Genomic DNA, 13,954 nt, shown 5'->3' with positions numbered 1-13,954 from the left:
TATCGTTAAAGCCAACTTGAACGACTTCTCTTTCCCGGCCATTTGTATCCAATTGCAAGGCAAAAGGATTTGACATTTAAACTTTCATCCATCTTTCAAAGGCCGAAGTACATTCAGCATATTGTTGTATAGATAAGCAGCTCACCTAAAGAGTGTTGTGTGTCGGGAGGGGGCGCGGAGCGGGGCGCGCTCAGCGAGCCGCACCGTCGCCATCAGCCCCCGCCTGGAAGCAAACAACATCGATGTATGGGCCCGATTCACTGCACATCACACGATTCAATGAAGAACAACTCTTGTATGAGTGAAAAAAATAGAAGTCTTAAATGTAAAAAAAATATTAAGTCGGTTGACTCAAATCTAGTGAACAGTAAATACAGATTCTAAACTTTTCATAAGAATCAGGGAATCGTTTGAGTCTAGGAGATGTAAACCCTCAATTTTTCGCCTTTATAAGTTTAGTGTGATAAACAACACATTTTATGTTACCATTAGATGCAATCGCTTTGACAGAAGTTAAAACATAATTTTCGCTATCTAATGGCATGTCCAATTCATTAAGGCATTAATCTTTGATGTTCAAAACTATAAGCATACCGTTTGACTGCCACATGCACGCATCAAAGCTGGGCTAAAAATGCTAAAATACTTTTCAAAATATATGGAAAAACTCGAAGACTCTCCGTCTGGTGACTATCACATCTACAGTTAATTAGTCGGCCCTTCCAATCCATCTTGTCTCCCAAACTTCAACGTTTTAGAACGTCAGTCAGAAATAACATGGGTAGTAACGAAATGAATTTTGTGGCAACGGTTCTGTAGTTTACAAGCACGCGATGTTAATATATTTTTTCTTTGTATTTCAGATGGTGGTTTTGACTAGTAGTTTTGCTTGTCTTGGTATGAATGTTAGCTCCAATGGTGATGTCTGCTACTTTTCTATTATCATATTAATATCTACTTAAATTAAGATTATTTTTGTGTTGCAATTTTGTAGATTGTAACCTCATTGGTACGTTGACTATAGGTTCAGAAATGTATTAAGAAATCTATAGAACATTTTTTGTAGATTTGTTATTTTGAGACAGCACCCTAAAACCTTTCCGGATAGTCGTTGAGTTATTTTCGATAGCAGAATGACGCACGGACGGATATAAATTATCCCTTTGATTTTAGTGTTGTCATTATTTATATTTTTGTCCAATGTTTTTGTTGGCAACTCTGATAACTTTTAATTATTTCCATGCTATTTTTTTATACGTTTTTATTTGGACAGTTATGACTTTATTGGCACTATGTCGTCAACTACATTTCAACATCGAGTTTTATCGTATTAATATGTTATTTATTTTTATAATATTTAAATTATTCTTACAACAAGTTTGCCTAACGACAGAAATTGAAAGAAACTTTTTTTAAAGCTTATTCCATAGTCATCACAATCGCATTAAGTGTAGACAATTGAATAATAAAATGAATCATGTATAGAATATATTTTCATAGACACTAAGAAACAAATAAATCTGATATGTTCATAATTTAGATTTAATTTGTATGACATAATCTTATGCATAAAACCAAATCTTATAAAATCAGAATAAATTCTGTATTTCGAGATAAAATGCTATTTATATTTTATATATCAGTATTAGGCTAGTTTTGTGAAAGAGTGTGCTATCTGATAAAAAATAACATGATAACATAATATTTTGTTCTCCCTCCATATAAGTAAATCCTCCTTTGCCATTCACTGGGGTAGTTACTGGCTGATATTATTCTGGTTACATTATTCTTACAACTTAATAAGTAGTATAATTTGTAAGAATTATTATTAACATACGAAAAAGCAACGATTTTTAGTTAACCAATGGTAATTGACAGACTGAATGACATATTAGTGATTATTCTTTTATAACTTGGCATCCATCAATCACCAAATCAAAAGAACTACTGAAATAAATCAGTTATTTAGTTATCTGTTTTTTCTTAATTTAGGAAAACAAACGATATTACATTAATTAGAAACTTATTCAGTAATGTTAAAGAAAACAAATCAATGTAATTAATAACCATAGCATTTTCCACATATTATCTAATCTAATATGTAATTGCATAACAAGAAACACCAAGAGTACAGATATTCTTTTATAAGATTATTTATATTATATAAATATAATTTGTAAATAGAATTAATCAAGAATTATAAGACCATATTACGAAAATTGAAAAAAAAAATAAGGCAGATAAAAGCAGGTAGTTTGCTTTAATAAGAATTAATGTAACAAACTTTTTAGTAAAACTATTTCATTGATCTCATAAATTTCATAATACACTCTTGTTTTATGGTGACTACACTATTACGAATATTATCAGACAGTCTATATTCAATATTTATTGCTTCCATAATGTACATTTTAACAGTTGGTAGGTTATACATAGACACAAGAAAAGACCCTGTTGGGCACAGCACATTTGTAGGAGAGAGGAAGAACGCTTCTAAATACTATTAATCAATTGAGTAATATGTTAGGTTTATATAGGATTAATTACTGCTATGGTTGTAGAAGCATGACATACACACATGTCACAGAGGATCTCTCTATCATAACTGTAATAAAATTCCTTTAAGAAGTGGTGAAAGGAGCCTTCAGTAGATACAAGAATTAGTTTAGGAGCTAATGTCTTTATGTAATGTTAATTTTAGTTCATTAAAATGACAATTTTAAGATGCCTGTAACAAATAACAACAAACAATTGATCAGGTAAAGTGGCACTCTCTCATTCCAGAGGTCAAGACTCATTTTAGGTTTCTGAGCCTACACAGTTATTGTACTAATCATTGTGATTCATAGGACAGTGATAACCATGAGGTGTATCAGGATAGAATATAAGTACCAACAGCTGTAGTGTTCAATTTGAAGGAAAACTTAAACAAAGATTTTATTATTATTCACTCATGGAATGGACAACAAATTTTCTGTATAGATGTCTTGCACCATGGCAGACAAAAGTATTATAAGTAAGTTTAATAAGTATGTAACAAAATACATCTGTTAATACTTGGTTAGTAAGAAGTATGTTTGGATATCAGGTATACAGCAATATGATAGTGCTTAAAACCATAGTGTCAAGTATGAATCCAGTAAGTATATGTATAAAATGTTGTATCCAATTAATAAAAAATATCTTTTTAATAGCAATTATCAAATTAGATTGTGTAGTTATTTACTTATAGACAAAAGGATACCGAAAATATATAATAAAAATACAGTTCCAGTTAATTTACAAAATTTGTCATCAGCGGCACCAAGACATTTATTACAGAAATTGTGCATGAGATAAGATTGAATTTAAGAATTTAGTCTGAAGATCAACCGTGTGAATCCAATCTAACAAAATTGAATTTATGATAAGAAAGTTGTGTACAAATAAAACCTCATTTATCAACTTATAAGATACTATCAGCATAATAACAACATAACGAAGACAAAAACATATTGACAACGCAATAATTAACGTAGAACATGGAAAGTATCGAAAGGGCAAACGCGATAACATCTTCGAAACGCCGGTAATAATTTATCAATAAACTGAAGGTAGGCTAAATAACCAGTCACCTATATGTATACTGCACATCAAAACCATGCTTTTTCCGAAACCATAAACACCAATTAGCAAAATATAAGGTGTAATACAGTTAATCAAGGTAGTATTCTACGCTATTTACTCAGGAATATACATAAAATTCAAAGGAAACCAATTCAAAATCGCACAGACTCATCCAGCTTAAACCGTAATAATTCAAGCTTTATCTTCACATTTGTTTAGTTTATTCATCACAGTTTAGTTGGTCATACAATATAACTTACCAATTGCATGATTTTCAATACTAGTTTCACTGTTTTTGGTAAAATAACAACAAAATATCACAACAAAACTTCCTCCCACGACCGCCGTTTGCAATTTTCTGGGCTAGTGAGGTGACTATAGTTGATAAGCATTATAGTTTTATATACCAGCATAATCGACTTGATCAAAAATGTGTAGCAAAATATTTATGTTATTTTTAATTATGTAGAACTAATGATTTTCTTTGTATCCGCGATCCTTTGTTTGCGCTTTAAAGTTTCTCAAAAAAGTAATCATGTAACAATCATCAGATGTCAGAAATTGTCGGGCACTGCAAGATTATCAGAGAAAACTGATTAAATATAAAGTAATTACCCATCTAAGATTCGTGTACTTTTTTATAATTCTTCTACATGTTAGTAGAGCGGTGTAATTTTTCATTCATTACAAGGCATTTACAAGGTAATGCGCAACACTAAGGACTAAAAAAGAAAAACGACAGACATTCAATCTCACGTTTTGTTATTGCTAGTCGCATTGCCCGCACTTGACAAAACATGTTTTGCCCTTTTTACGTTTAGTTAATCAGTTGGTCACGATTTCAGCAACGTTAAGTATTTCTTCACAGCAACACTCATTCTGTATTGTCAAAAAGATAAATAGAATAATTTCTCTGTAAATGCTTTAAAATCTAAAATTAATCCTTTTCAGGCTGTTTCTTAGTAATTAAAGGTACATTAAGGACTTATATTGTTCTATGCTTCATATCCAATAACTTATTTCAATAATAATTCACAATAAAATAAAGTCGTGATGTAAGAAGTTGTATTTTCCGTATTTTCACCATGGTTTTCTCATATATTTTTGTTGAGAGTTATTGTATAATTTAAATTGAAGTGTGGTTATCAGAATATGTAAGAAAATAATATTCTTTTGGTCATAGATGTTGAAATTAAGCGGCCTAGTGATTTGGAGGTTAGGTTCAAGGGCAGCAGTAAGGAAATACTCAAATCCTAGCGCGACAGTATTCAAAACTGAGAAACTAGATGTGGCTACTAACTTAGCTGATAAGGGCGCACACCCTGCAACAGCTGACGATAAAGAAAATGCAGGTACAACATATTTTTTTTATTATTACTTTGAACATTTCTGAATCCCATCATGCTGAAATTTCAGCCAACTTCATGGTTTTACTGCATATTGATAAGAAAACAGGATTCATCTTTAAAACATATATGCTTAAATTCAAGCTACAAGCTACTCAGTCAAAACATTGAATGTTATAATAATTTAACTTTATACTCCAACTATAAGGCAGATTAATAATTGAATACCTTTCTACAATTACAGGTCTTGTAGCAGCAGCATTCGCTTCCCTTCAAAACATAGATGTTGTTGATGAAACAAAGAAACCAAGTCCAAAATCAGTAAAGCATAGTCGCTCGGCTCAGATAGACATGCAGATAACGAAGGCGACGGACCTGAACAGCTTGTTGCTGGTCGCCGAGAATCCTGTGGTGTCCAGAAGGCATGCTCTTAAGGTCAGCCACAATATATTATAGTACCAATAAGTTATTTTCCCACTTGTGAGAAAGGCAAATTTCCGTGTAAGGTAGGATCCCAGCTTTGTTTTTAATGTACTAAATTAGTCAATACTATTCTCACAGTTAATACATTACAGTTTGTGTATAAAAGACTTAATTTCATAAAATATATTTTATTTAAAAGTTAACCTTTTTGGTTTTATGAACTATTCATATTGTTAACTAGCTATTGCCCGCGACTTCGTCCCCCTGAATAGAAGATATAAGTTATGATTTATACCCGCCCTGTTTTTTTCCACATTTTCCATTATATCTTCGCTACTATTAGTCGCAGTGTGATGGTTTATAGCCTAAAGTCTTCCTCGATGAATGGTTTATTCAACACAAAAAAAAAAATTCAATTTGGACCAGTATTTCCTGAGATTAGCGCGTTCAAACAAACAAACAAACTCTTCAGCTTTATATAATAAAAGTATAGAGTATAGATGAGTCACTATTCTTGTCTTAGTTCTTTTAGTCTTATGGACAGTCTACACTCTACAGTATATATTTGTAAGTCCTATATAGGCATTTTCGTCTGTGTATATGGTGTATATTAATGGTATTATTTATGTATATTAGATATCATTGATGGCCTACTTAATATTGATATCTTATTTAAGTACAAGATAAGCTAAATCAGTTTAGTTTGAATAATGTTAGTAAAGTAAATATGGAGGTGTATATAATTTTAAGGAGGAAGAAAAAGATGGTGAGTGCTCATTAAAGCAAATCTTGAGTGGATAGTGTACAATTACGTTATAATATATTGTAATAATAACTACATGGGATGTGTTAGCTAAATTTGATCTGTTTTATAGTTTATCGTCATAGGGATTTTTAATTATGATCTCTTATATTATATTGCTGTGCCAAAACTTCCAATAAACCAAATGTTGACTAAATGAATAAGTCCAAAATATTTCATACTTGTTTGTTGGTGAGATCCCTTTTCTGTCTTTAAGCTTCATTGTGGCAACTTCCTTTCAGAAGTGCAGAAAGAAATGCAGTATTAACATATTATCATGTAAAAGTTAACTCTCTAACATAAAAATAATAAATTTTCAGATAGTCTCCATCCTATCGGAATGGTCAAGTAACAACAAGGTGAACCTACCGGAGTTCGAAAAGGACCCTCGCTTCCTCAAACTGTGCCGTATACTGGCCCGTTCCACTACTGCCCATGCTATGAACTCACTGTCCATGGCTGAGGATCTCAGCACAGTTCTCGGTATCACGGGGGATGATGAGGCAGCCAGACTGATCACCAATCTGACTCTGGGGCAGATGATTAAGGTGAGAATGTTTTGCCGACGAAAACTTTGATAGGTTAAATCGATCAATTATGAAAATTAGTTTTTATATGTAGATGGATCAAGGAAAGTAAGCTATACATGTTACAGCATAGTACATCGCGGTTGTATTTATCAAAGATAACTGGAGTGCTTTTATCCTGTATTGCTGTTCTCTCTGTTTGCGTTCAAAGTGAAAAAAACGGTAGATATTCTTAATGTGTGGCTGAGGGGTCAGCTCAGTTCTCGAGAGATTAATAAGTTAGGATTAGAGAAGGAGATTAATTAATTTAGGAAATTCTTATTTAAACCTTGTGTCGTATGGGTTTTCACAGACATTTGAGTCAAGTGCACAAAGACGCTTAGACGCACACAAGTATTAGTGGATTACACAAATGATTGTCCTACTCGGGAATTAAAACCGCGACACGTCGTTTGCAGTAGGTTTGGTGTGGTGACCTATATTTCTCAGCCATACTTTCTATCTATGAGTATTTAACACTTAACTACTACCCCAGGTAATGAAAGCCCTCCAGCACAAAGGCCGGCGCAGCACGCCGCTGCTGCGCGCTCTCTCACACAACATCACCAACCAGGCGGAGGTGATTGACCTCAAGAAGTCAGCTGATCTCCTCTACGCTATGGCTTCTCTGAACTTCCCGGACCCAGTACTGCTTGATAGGATATGCAAGTAAGTTTGGTTAGGTTGTCATTGGTTGTATTTGAAGCTGAAAATTGGTTCATATCAGTTTGTTGGCTGTGTTACCAGTGTTGAAGGTTTCTGTTTTGTTCTTCCCTTAAATTGTTTTGAATCTCATTAGGTATGTAATTCATTCAGTTTTGTAAAATTTAGTACAATATTTTGCATTATATTCTAGTTTCCTTAACTCTAAATTTAAAAATTTAAGGCTGCAAGCAGCGATGCCTTTTTATTTCGGGGCCACCGGTTTCAACTGTATGCCTTGCCGTACTGTGAAGTGTAATATGTAGCGGCGTTTTGTGGTTGTGGCTGGTGGCCCGTGTGCTGGAGTCCTAAGGGTTCAAGCCGCGAAGCAAATATATTATACACTTTAACCATACAATATAATAATCAAAACAAAAGAATTACACCAACATCTTCCAACTCCAGTGACATAATAGAGAGCCTCCCCTCCAACGAGGACAAGCCGGCCGTAGTGAACTCCATCACGGTGTCGCTGGGGCTGCTGCGCTGGCGCCACGAGGCGGCGCTGTGCGCGCTGGCGGGCTGGCTGCAGCGGCATCTGCGCATGTGCCGGGCCAGCGACCTCGCCTCCGCCATCGTCACGCTCGCCACTGTCGACTACATGCCGCCCGATAAGGCTGCTGTGGCCTTGCTGAAGGTAAGTCTTAGTTATCATAGAGGATTCATAATACATATACGTAAGTAAGAGCCAAGTACACTAAATTAAGTAACCAAACCAAGAAATAAAAAATTGACAGTATTCACGCGCGATTCGCTAACAGCGAGACAAATTTCAATTTTTTTTTCTATAAAAACAGCGTATATCCCAGATTGATAAAAAACCCATTGAAGTGTTTCAGTCGGTGAGCAAGACTTTTTTGGCGATTCCTGCACTAACGATTTTAATATTTTTATTACAACTCGCGAGGGTTTCAAAAATATTAAAATCTTGTGCACAAAGACACCCACCCTGTGGGCAATGAGGGATCGAACAATCGAAACACCGCGCAAAGTGCGTTTGGCGTAATGGCCTATAATACACCACTCGGCTATCCGTGCAGTTAATATTGTATCTGATAAATCTTGGAAATTGTGAGTGACCGGGTACGCTTTAAAAGTTAACGATCATAGCTTCAACCAAATAAAGCTGGTTATGAAACAGTCTCTAGTCTGTTCAAATTTCCAAGTGCGTATTTATTACCTAACTTGAATACTACTTTATAACCAACTTGTCTGTTTTACAGTCAGCCCTATCCCTAAAAGAGGAGGAGATGGCCAAGTCCTCTTCGTGGCTGGACATGGTGTTCGCGCTGCTGACCCTCGGCAAGGCGGAGAGACATCATCTGGAATCCACGCTACAGCCCGAGTTCATTGACAAGCTACTGTCTACAGGCGGTGAGTTGAAGAATTTGCTGTCGGTTTCTTACTGATGAAGAATATTTACATGTGACAAATGTCGATGGCATGCAATTCGGTAGGCCTATGTCCTATGTTCACGAATATGGGTTGATGATGATTATAATTTCTCTCAAGAATCTATCATTATAAAATAATGAATAATTCCAAAAGTGATTGTTTCAATGTTGGATAAAGTTCATTTAACTTCATCTGTCGTTTTCTTTTTGAAGAAATCATTGGATTGCACAAGGGGTCACCACGTCATGCCCACTTGGGACGAGCGTTTATGTTATCCATGGGTGCTTGTCCAGTCTTTTCGACAGTTAACTTCCAGCAAACTTCCAGATTAAATTCCTTAGTGCGGGAGCCACCCACCCACGGACCGACCGAATCAAGAGAAGTCTAAATTTTGATCCATCAACTTGTGCAGTTGTTTACCCACGAGCTCCTCAGAGTGACAAACAAAGCACAACACTTAAAACTAGCTATTCTACTCATCCTTTATATATTATTTTTTAAATCGACTCCCTCAAGCTTCTTTTTCACCAATTCCCCTTTCCCAGAGATCCCGATCCCGAGCCGGCGCAAGCTGATGATGATCGACGCGTACGTGCAGCTGCGGGCGCCGGGCGGCCCGCGCCTGCCCGACCACGTGTCCGGGGGAGTGCCCGTCCTCTACACCAAGGACAAGACGCTCTTCGTGCAGAGCATCATGGACACCTTCAAGAGCTTGGTCTCGGCTGATGCTTTTCTGAAGAGAGAGTGTAATTCCGGCATGGGATTCTTGTATGGTATGTGTATATAAAATTATTTAGTTACTTAAAATTAATAGATTTGAAAAATCTAAATACCCACGGTTTTAAGTGACAAATTTAGAGTTTTTATAGTTGTAAATTGCATTGTCATCGGATTTGAAGCTAAACTGGAAATTTCAATCTGCTAGCTCATCGGGAAGTGCCTCAAAATTGAGTTGAAAATATCCAACCGGAACGACAAACAAACAAACAAGAAAGTAAGTTTATAAAAACGTGGAGAAAAAAGGAGTAGTTGCGTGAAACTGCATAAAACGGCGTAGCAGTGTCTCTCTTGTAAAACTACAATAATATAACGTAAAAATATAGCTGTAGGCCCTTAAGTGTCTCCTAGATATTTATCAGTTAAAGGTAAATTGTGTTGGAATATGAATAGTTCAGTGTTATATTTGCTTGTCCTTAGATCTGAATTGACGAATGAATTCCTAATGAAATCAATTTTACTTCCAGATGCTGAATTTGCAGTAGACGCCAAATGCCACCCCATACCTTTAGAGAAAGCTGTTAATAACAAAAGGTGACTATAACATTGAAAATATTGATGAGTATAATTTGATTATTTATCCTTTAAACAACCAAATATTTATGTATCACTGCACAAATTTAAAAAAACGTCTCGAGAAGTACAGTACTATTTCTTAAGTTTATAATATCTCGTTGTTTACACAACACTGTAACTTACTTGGTTTTCAAACGCCATTAAATGACGTAGTTATGGTAGTAAATACCATAATTACGTCATATAATGGCGGCTGCTGTTACGTAGAGTTTTAGCACAGGCTAAAAAGTGATATCCTTAAAATGAGATTTAAAATTAAAATTTTCGATTGTTTATTTCTAAAATTACAACTAATAAACATTGGATAATTTTGGACTTACAGTGAAATAGGTTATTCGAAGTAAGTTTCATCACAACCGATCTGTTTTGTTCCAGCGTATTCCGGATAGCCGTGCTAGGACTAGACTACCACGACATGACGCGCAAGACTCCCGTCCCGCTCGGCGTCATCCAACTTCATAAACGGCTACTCGAACTTAAGGTAATCTAACTATGTTTTTTGTAAAGCTTGATTTTTCATGCATCACGATTTTTTTTGCACGACCATTATTTAGTAATTTTTAAACAAAACTTAAGGAAAGGATACCACTTGCAATCAATAATAAAGGAATCGCCTCGCTTTTGTTGTTAAAAAAGATATAGAAATTTTATTTGTTCCGACTAGGTTTATTTTTTTTGGTATGGCAGACTAATAATTGTTATCGACACCCGCATCCAAACCTCATCCGCCATGTCATGGCATCTGTGTTTTGGTGTCGGTACATACCAATGTGAGGATATTATTACACCTGATTATAAAAGAGCATGTTAGGCCACGTCAAATACCTACACAAAGGAGGCTTTAACCTCCAATCAATACATCAACCATATGAAGAGAAAAAGAGCTCATCGTTCCAATTATTAAAGAGTTCTGTACTCGATACTCCAATACAAACTGCTTTTCTAATTTGAAAATATCTTTCCAGGGCTTCAAAGTACTTCAAATTCCATACACAGAGTTCAATCCCAAAGACAAACTGTTGACCAGAGTGCAATACATCGAGAAGAGATTAAAAGAATTAGTGAGCAGTAATCAGGCGTAGTTCTAATGTACATAATGTATATTGTTTGTATGTATGTGGGTGGATACAAAGGCGAGGTCAGACGTTTTGAAGTAACATTGTTCTGTTTTATAGAGCTGTCATTATGATAAAGTGCTGTTGTGAAGAGGGATAGCAGTATACAGCGTTGAGCGCCATCTCGCGCCCACAACAGAAAGAGTTCTGGTTTAAATGTAATGTAATCATTTATTTTGTTTGTAGGATATATCATAAATTTTTCGTGTCCGTTTTTTTTTTTGAGAACATTAATCGATATTTTGAATCTGACTAGCCTGTTGAAACAAACTCAGCGGCCGCAATCTCCTTTAAAGTTCAAACATTTTAAATGCAAGTGTGTATAAATGCAATGTATTTCTTTGGACTTACAAAAGGAGAAGTGTTTATAGTATATCCACGAGACCTAAAACATTGTTTACTAACGAATGTTTCTACATTGATGTATTTTGCTTAAGAGACTAGCACAAGTTTTTTGTTATAAAAAGAGAATGCTAGCAGCAGCTTAATAAAGTCAAAAGCTTTACGTGGCGTCTTTTCTGACCTATATTTTCATATTTATGTCACATCATTCACACCATCGCGTTGGTAAAACTGTTACGTAAAGATGGTGGGTTATAATCTGAACGTATCATTATGGTAGTTTAAAGATGCGATAAGCTATGAGTATACATAGAAATAAATTTATATAGACTTGCATACTTTATATATAAAAATAAATCTATAAAGACAGCTCTGTTGATACAGAACAATGATTTTATCACGTCTTAATAAACCCCGCTGTAGGTATTTAATACGTGCCGAACGTCAGGTGTGTGAATGATACGAACGAAAATGAACCTTACTACTACGAGATAAAGATGAAAAATGTTTGCATTCTTAACAAAATTCTGCGCGACGCGAATGCGATTTCGAAACTCCTTAGACGTCTTTATTCTAACGCAGTAAGGTTGATTTTCGTTTATTCATGTTACCTCTGACTTACGATGAATCATACTTGACTTAAAATAAGCTTAAAAGCACTCGCATCTGATGATAACATTCTATCGATTAAAGGTCTTAGCACGAATGCTGTAGAAAAATATTCGTATTGAAGCGACATAATTTGAATATTAATGTTTGGTATTTGTAAAAATGTTAGATATACGTCGTTCTGTTAGCAACATAAGTCGGATACCACAATATGATGTCCAAAAGAGCAATATTTATTGTGACATGAAGGAATCAGATTTTATGAGGTTTTGATTATATTAATTTTCCTGCCTATTTTGAAACCTAATATATGCCAATAGTAGTGGCTTTGCGGTTATATGTAATGCATGAGTTGCAGGTTCGATCCCAAGGCAAGCAATTAGTCAAGTACCAATATTTAGTTATTCTAAGACAGTTCTGATAAACAGTGACTGAATGAAACGGAAACCTGGATTCTTTCAGTTCTCTTTGGAATCTGCAATCGCCAACCCGCAAACCTAGCGTGATGGTTAGGTCGCAGCCAGGTGCGACAGGCTATAGGACATCTATAGGCTGTTATTATGTATGGACATATACTACATATATATGTACCTATATATATCAACAGTGACGAATATTTAATTGTGTTTTACGACTTCTCTTGCTGACCGTACGATAACGACCGTACAGCCTTTGTTCTGATTTAATAATTGTATCAGTAATAAAGGAATGGAGCGGACATTAATTGTTACAATATTCTTTCAGAGCAGTCTCGCTTGTTAATCGTTTGATGTTGTTAGATTCGGTTTATGTCAAGTTAGTATGTAATACTTACCATTCGATTTAGAACCGTATTATTTATTAGTTAATTGTTGACTGGGTATGAAACAATAGAAATCTGTGGAATATGTTGCCTGGTCTGTGGAAGTATTTGAAGAATTGATTGCTAAGTGTGGTGTAAACTTAACTTGAACCTGCTAGGTGCGTGCCGGACTCGCGAATCTGACGGTTTTATATAAAAAGGCTAAAGAGAAACTGATTTGCAAAATCCTTAGGGTCTGAAACTCTAAAAAAATTTAAAATACTAAAATTTTATGTTTAGTAAAAGGTCAAAACTTTCCTTCATTGATTTAAAATAGGTGTCTATAACATAAAAATAATCAACTTAAAAATGCGTTCGAAGTTTAATACTGTATTCAGTGCAATATGGTAACAGCATAGCAATGGAGGGCGTTTTCAATTGACATATAAATAACATTCAGAGATATATAACTTATTTCCAAATAAATCTTATTCAGATAATTTTCTGCAGGCCAGTCAAGTATTTATCACAAAATAGAAAGATTTTGTATATATTTATCCTCTTAAATTCGATGTTTTTTAATGAATTCGCCAACGAACTAAACTAACGAACGCTAGAAGGATATTTAGATACAAACATCATTGAATGACAAATGTATGATGTGTGAGAATGTGTAGATACGGTTGTTAATATTATTTAAATAAAACAGATTAACAATATGAATGGCTTTCATTGTTCCTCATAATCATTTGATGAAGCATCGCTAAAAAATTAACTTAATGAGACCGAGGAATCCACATGGACACCCACCTCCTCGGGACAGAAAGTAGTGTCAGACTGACTAGACCTGCAACGTTTCCGCTCTTAACTCAGCGCGTGGCAATGCAACCTATAAAGGCTCTACTACGCTACCT

At 35.0% G+C, this 13,954-nt stretch overlaps 1 protein-coding gene across 1 annotated transcript; it reads left to right on the top strand.

Annotated features, from left to right (window-relative positions):
* The first annotated feature begins 4,455 nt into the window (after positions 1 to 4,455).
* LOC113493386 (FAST kinase domain-containing protein 4) lies at positions 4,456 to 13,759 on the top strand. The gene is made up of 11 exons (XM_026871345.1): positions 4,456 to 4,578; positions 4,790 to 4,958; positions 5,197 to 5,387; positions 6,498 to 6,725; positions 7,240 to 7,412; positions 7,851 to 8,082; positions 8,669 to 8,819; positions 9,386 to 9,613; positions 10,085 to 10,151; positions 10,569 to 10,674; positions 11,159 to 13,759. The coding sequence occupies exons 2-11, from the start codon at positions 4,790 to 4,792 to the stop codon at positions 11,273 to 11,275; spliced, it is 1,662 nt and encodes a 553-aa protein (XP_026727146.1). The 5' UTR covers positions 4,456 to 4,578; the 3' UTR covers positions 11,276 to 13,759.
* The last annotated feature ends 195 nt before the right edge of the window (positions 13,760 to 13,954 follow it).

Source organism: Trichoplusia ni, chromosome 4 (assembly GCF_003590095.1).
Source record: "Trichoplusia ni isolate ovarian cell line Hi5 chromosome 4, tn1, whole genome shotgun sequence".
Classification (NCBI taxonomy): Eukaryota; Metazoa; Arthropoda; class Insecta; order Lepidoptera; family Noctuidae; genus Trichoplusia; species Trichoplusia ni.
The sequence above is the reverse complement of the archived record's forward strand: the minus strand, read 5'-3'. Positions and strand labels throughout refer to the sequence as shown.

Bases quoted from the DNA above. Each gene is read 5' to 3' on its own strand.
- LOC113493386 (XM_026871345.1), top strand. From the start codon at position 4,790: ATGTTGAAATTAAGCGGCCTAGTGATTTGGAGGTTAGGTTCAAGGGCA. The intron at 5,388-6,497 runs GTCAGCCACAAT...ATAAATTTTCAG, and splicing joins CCAGAAGGCATGCTCTTAAG to ATAGTCTCCATCCTATCGGA. The intron at 8,083-8,668 runs GTAAGTCTTAGT...TCTGTTTTACAG, and splicing joins CTGCTGTGGCCTTGCTGAAG to TCAGCCCTATCCCTAAAAGA.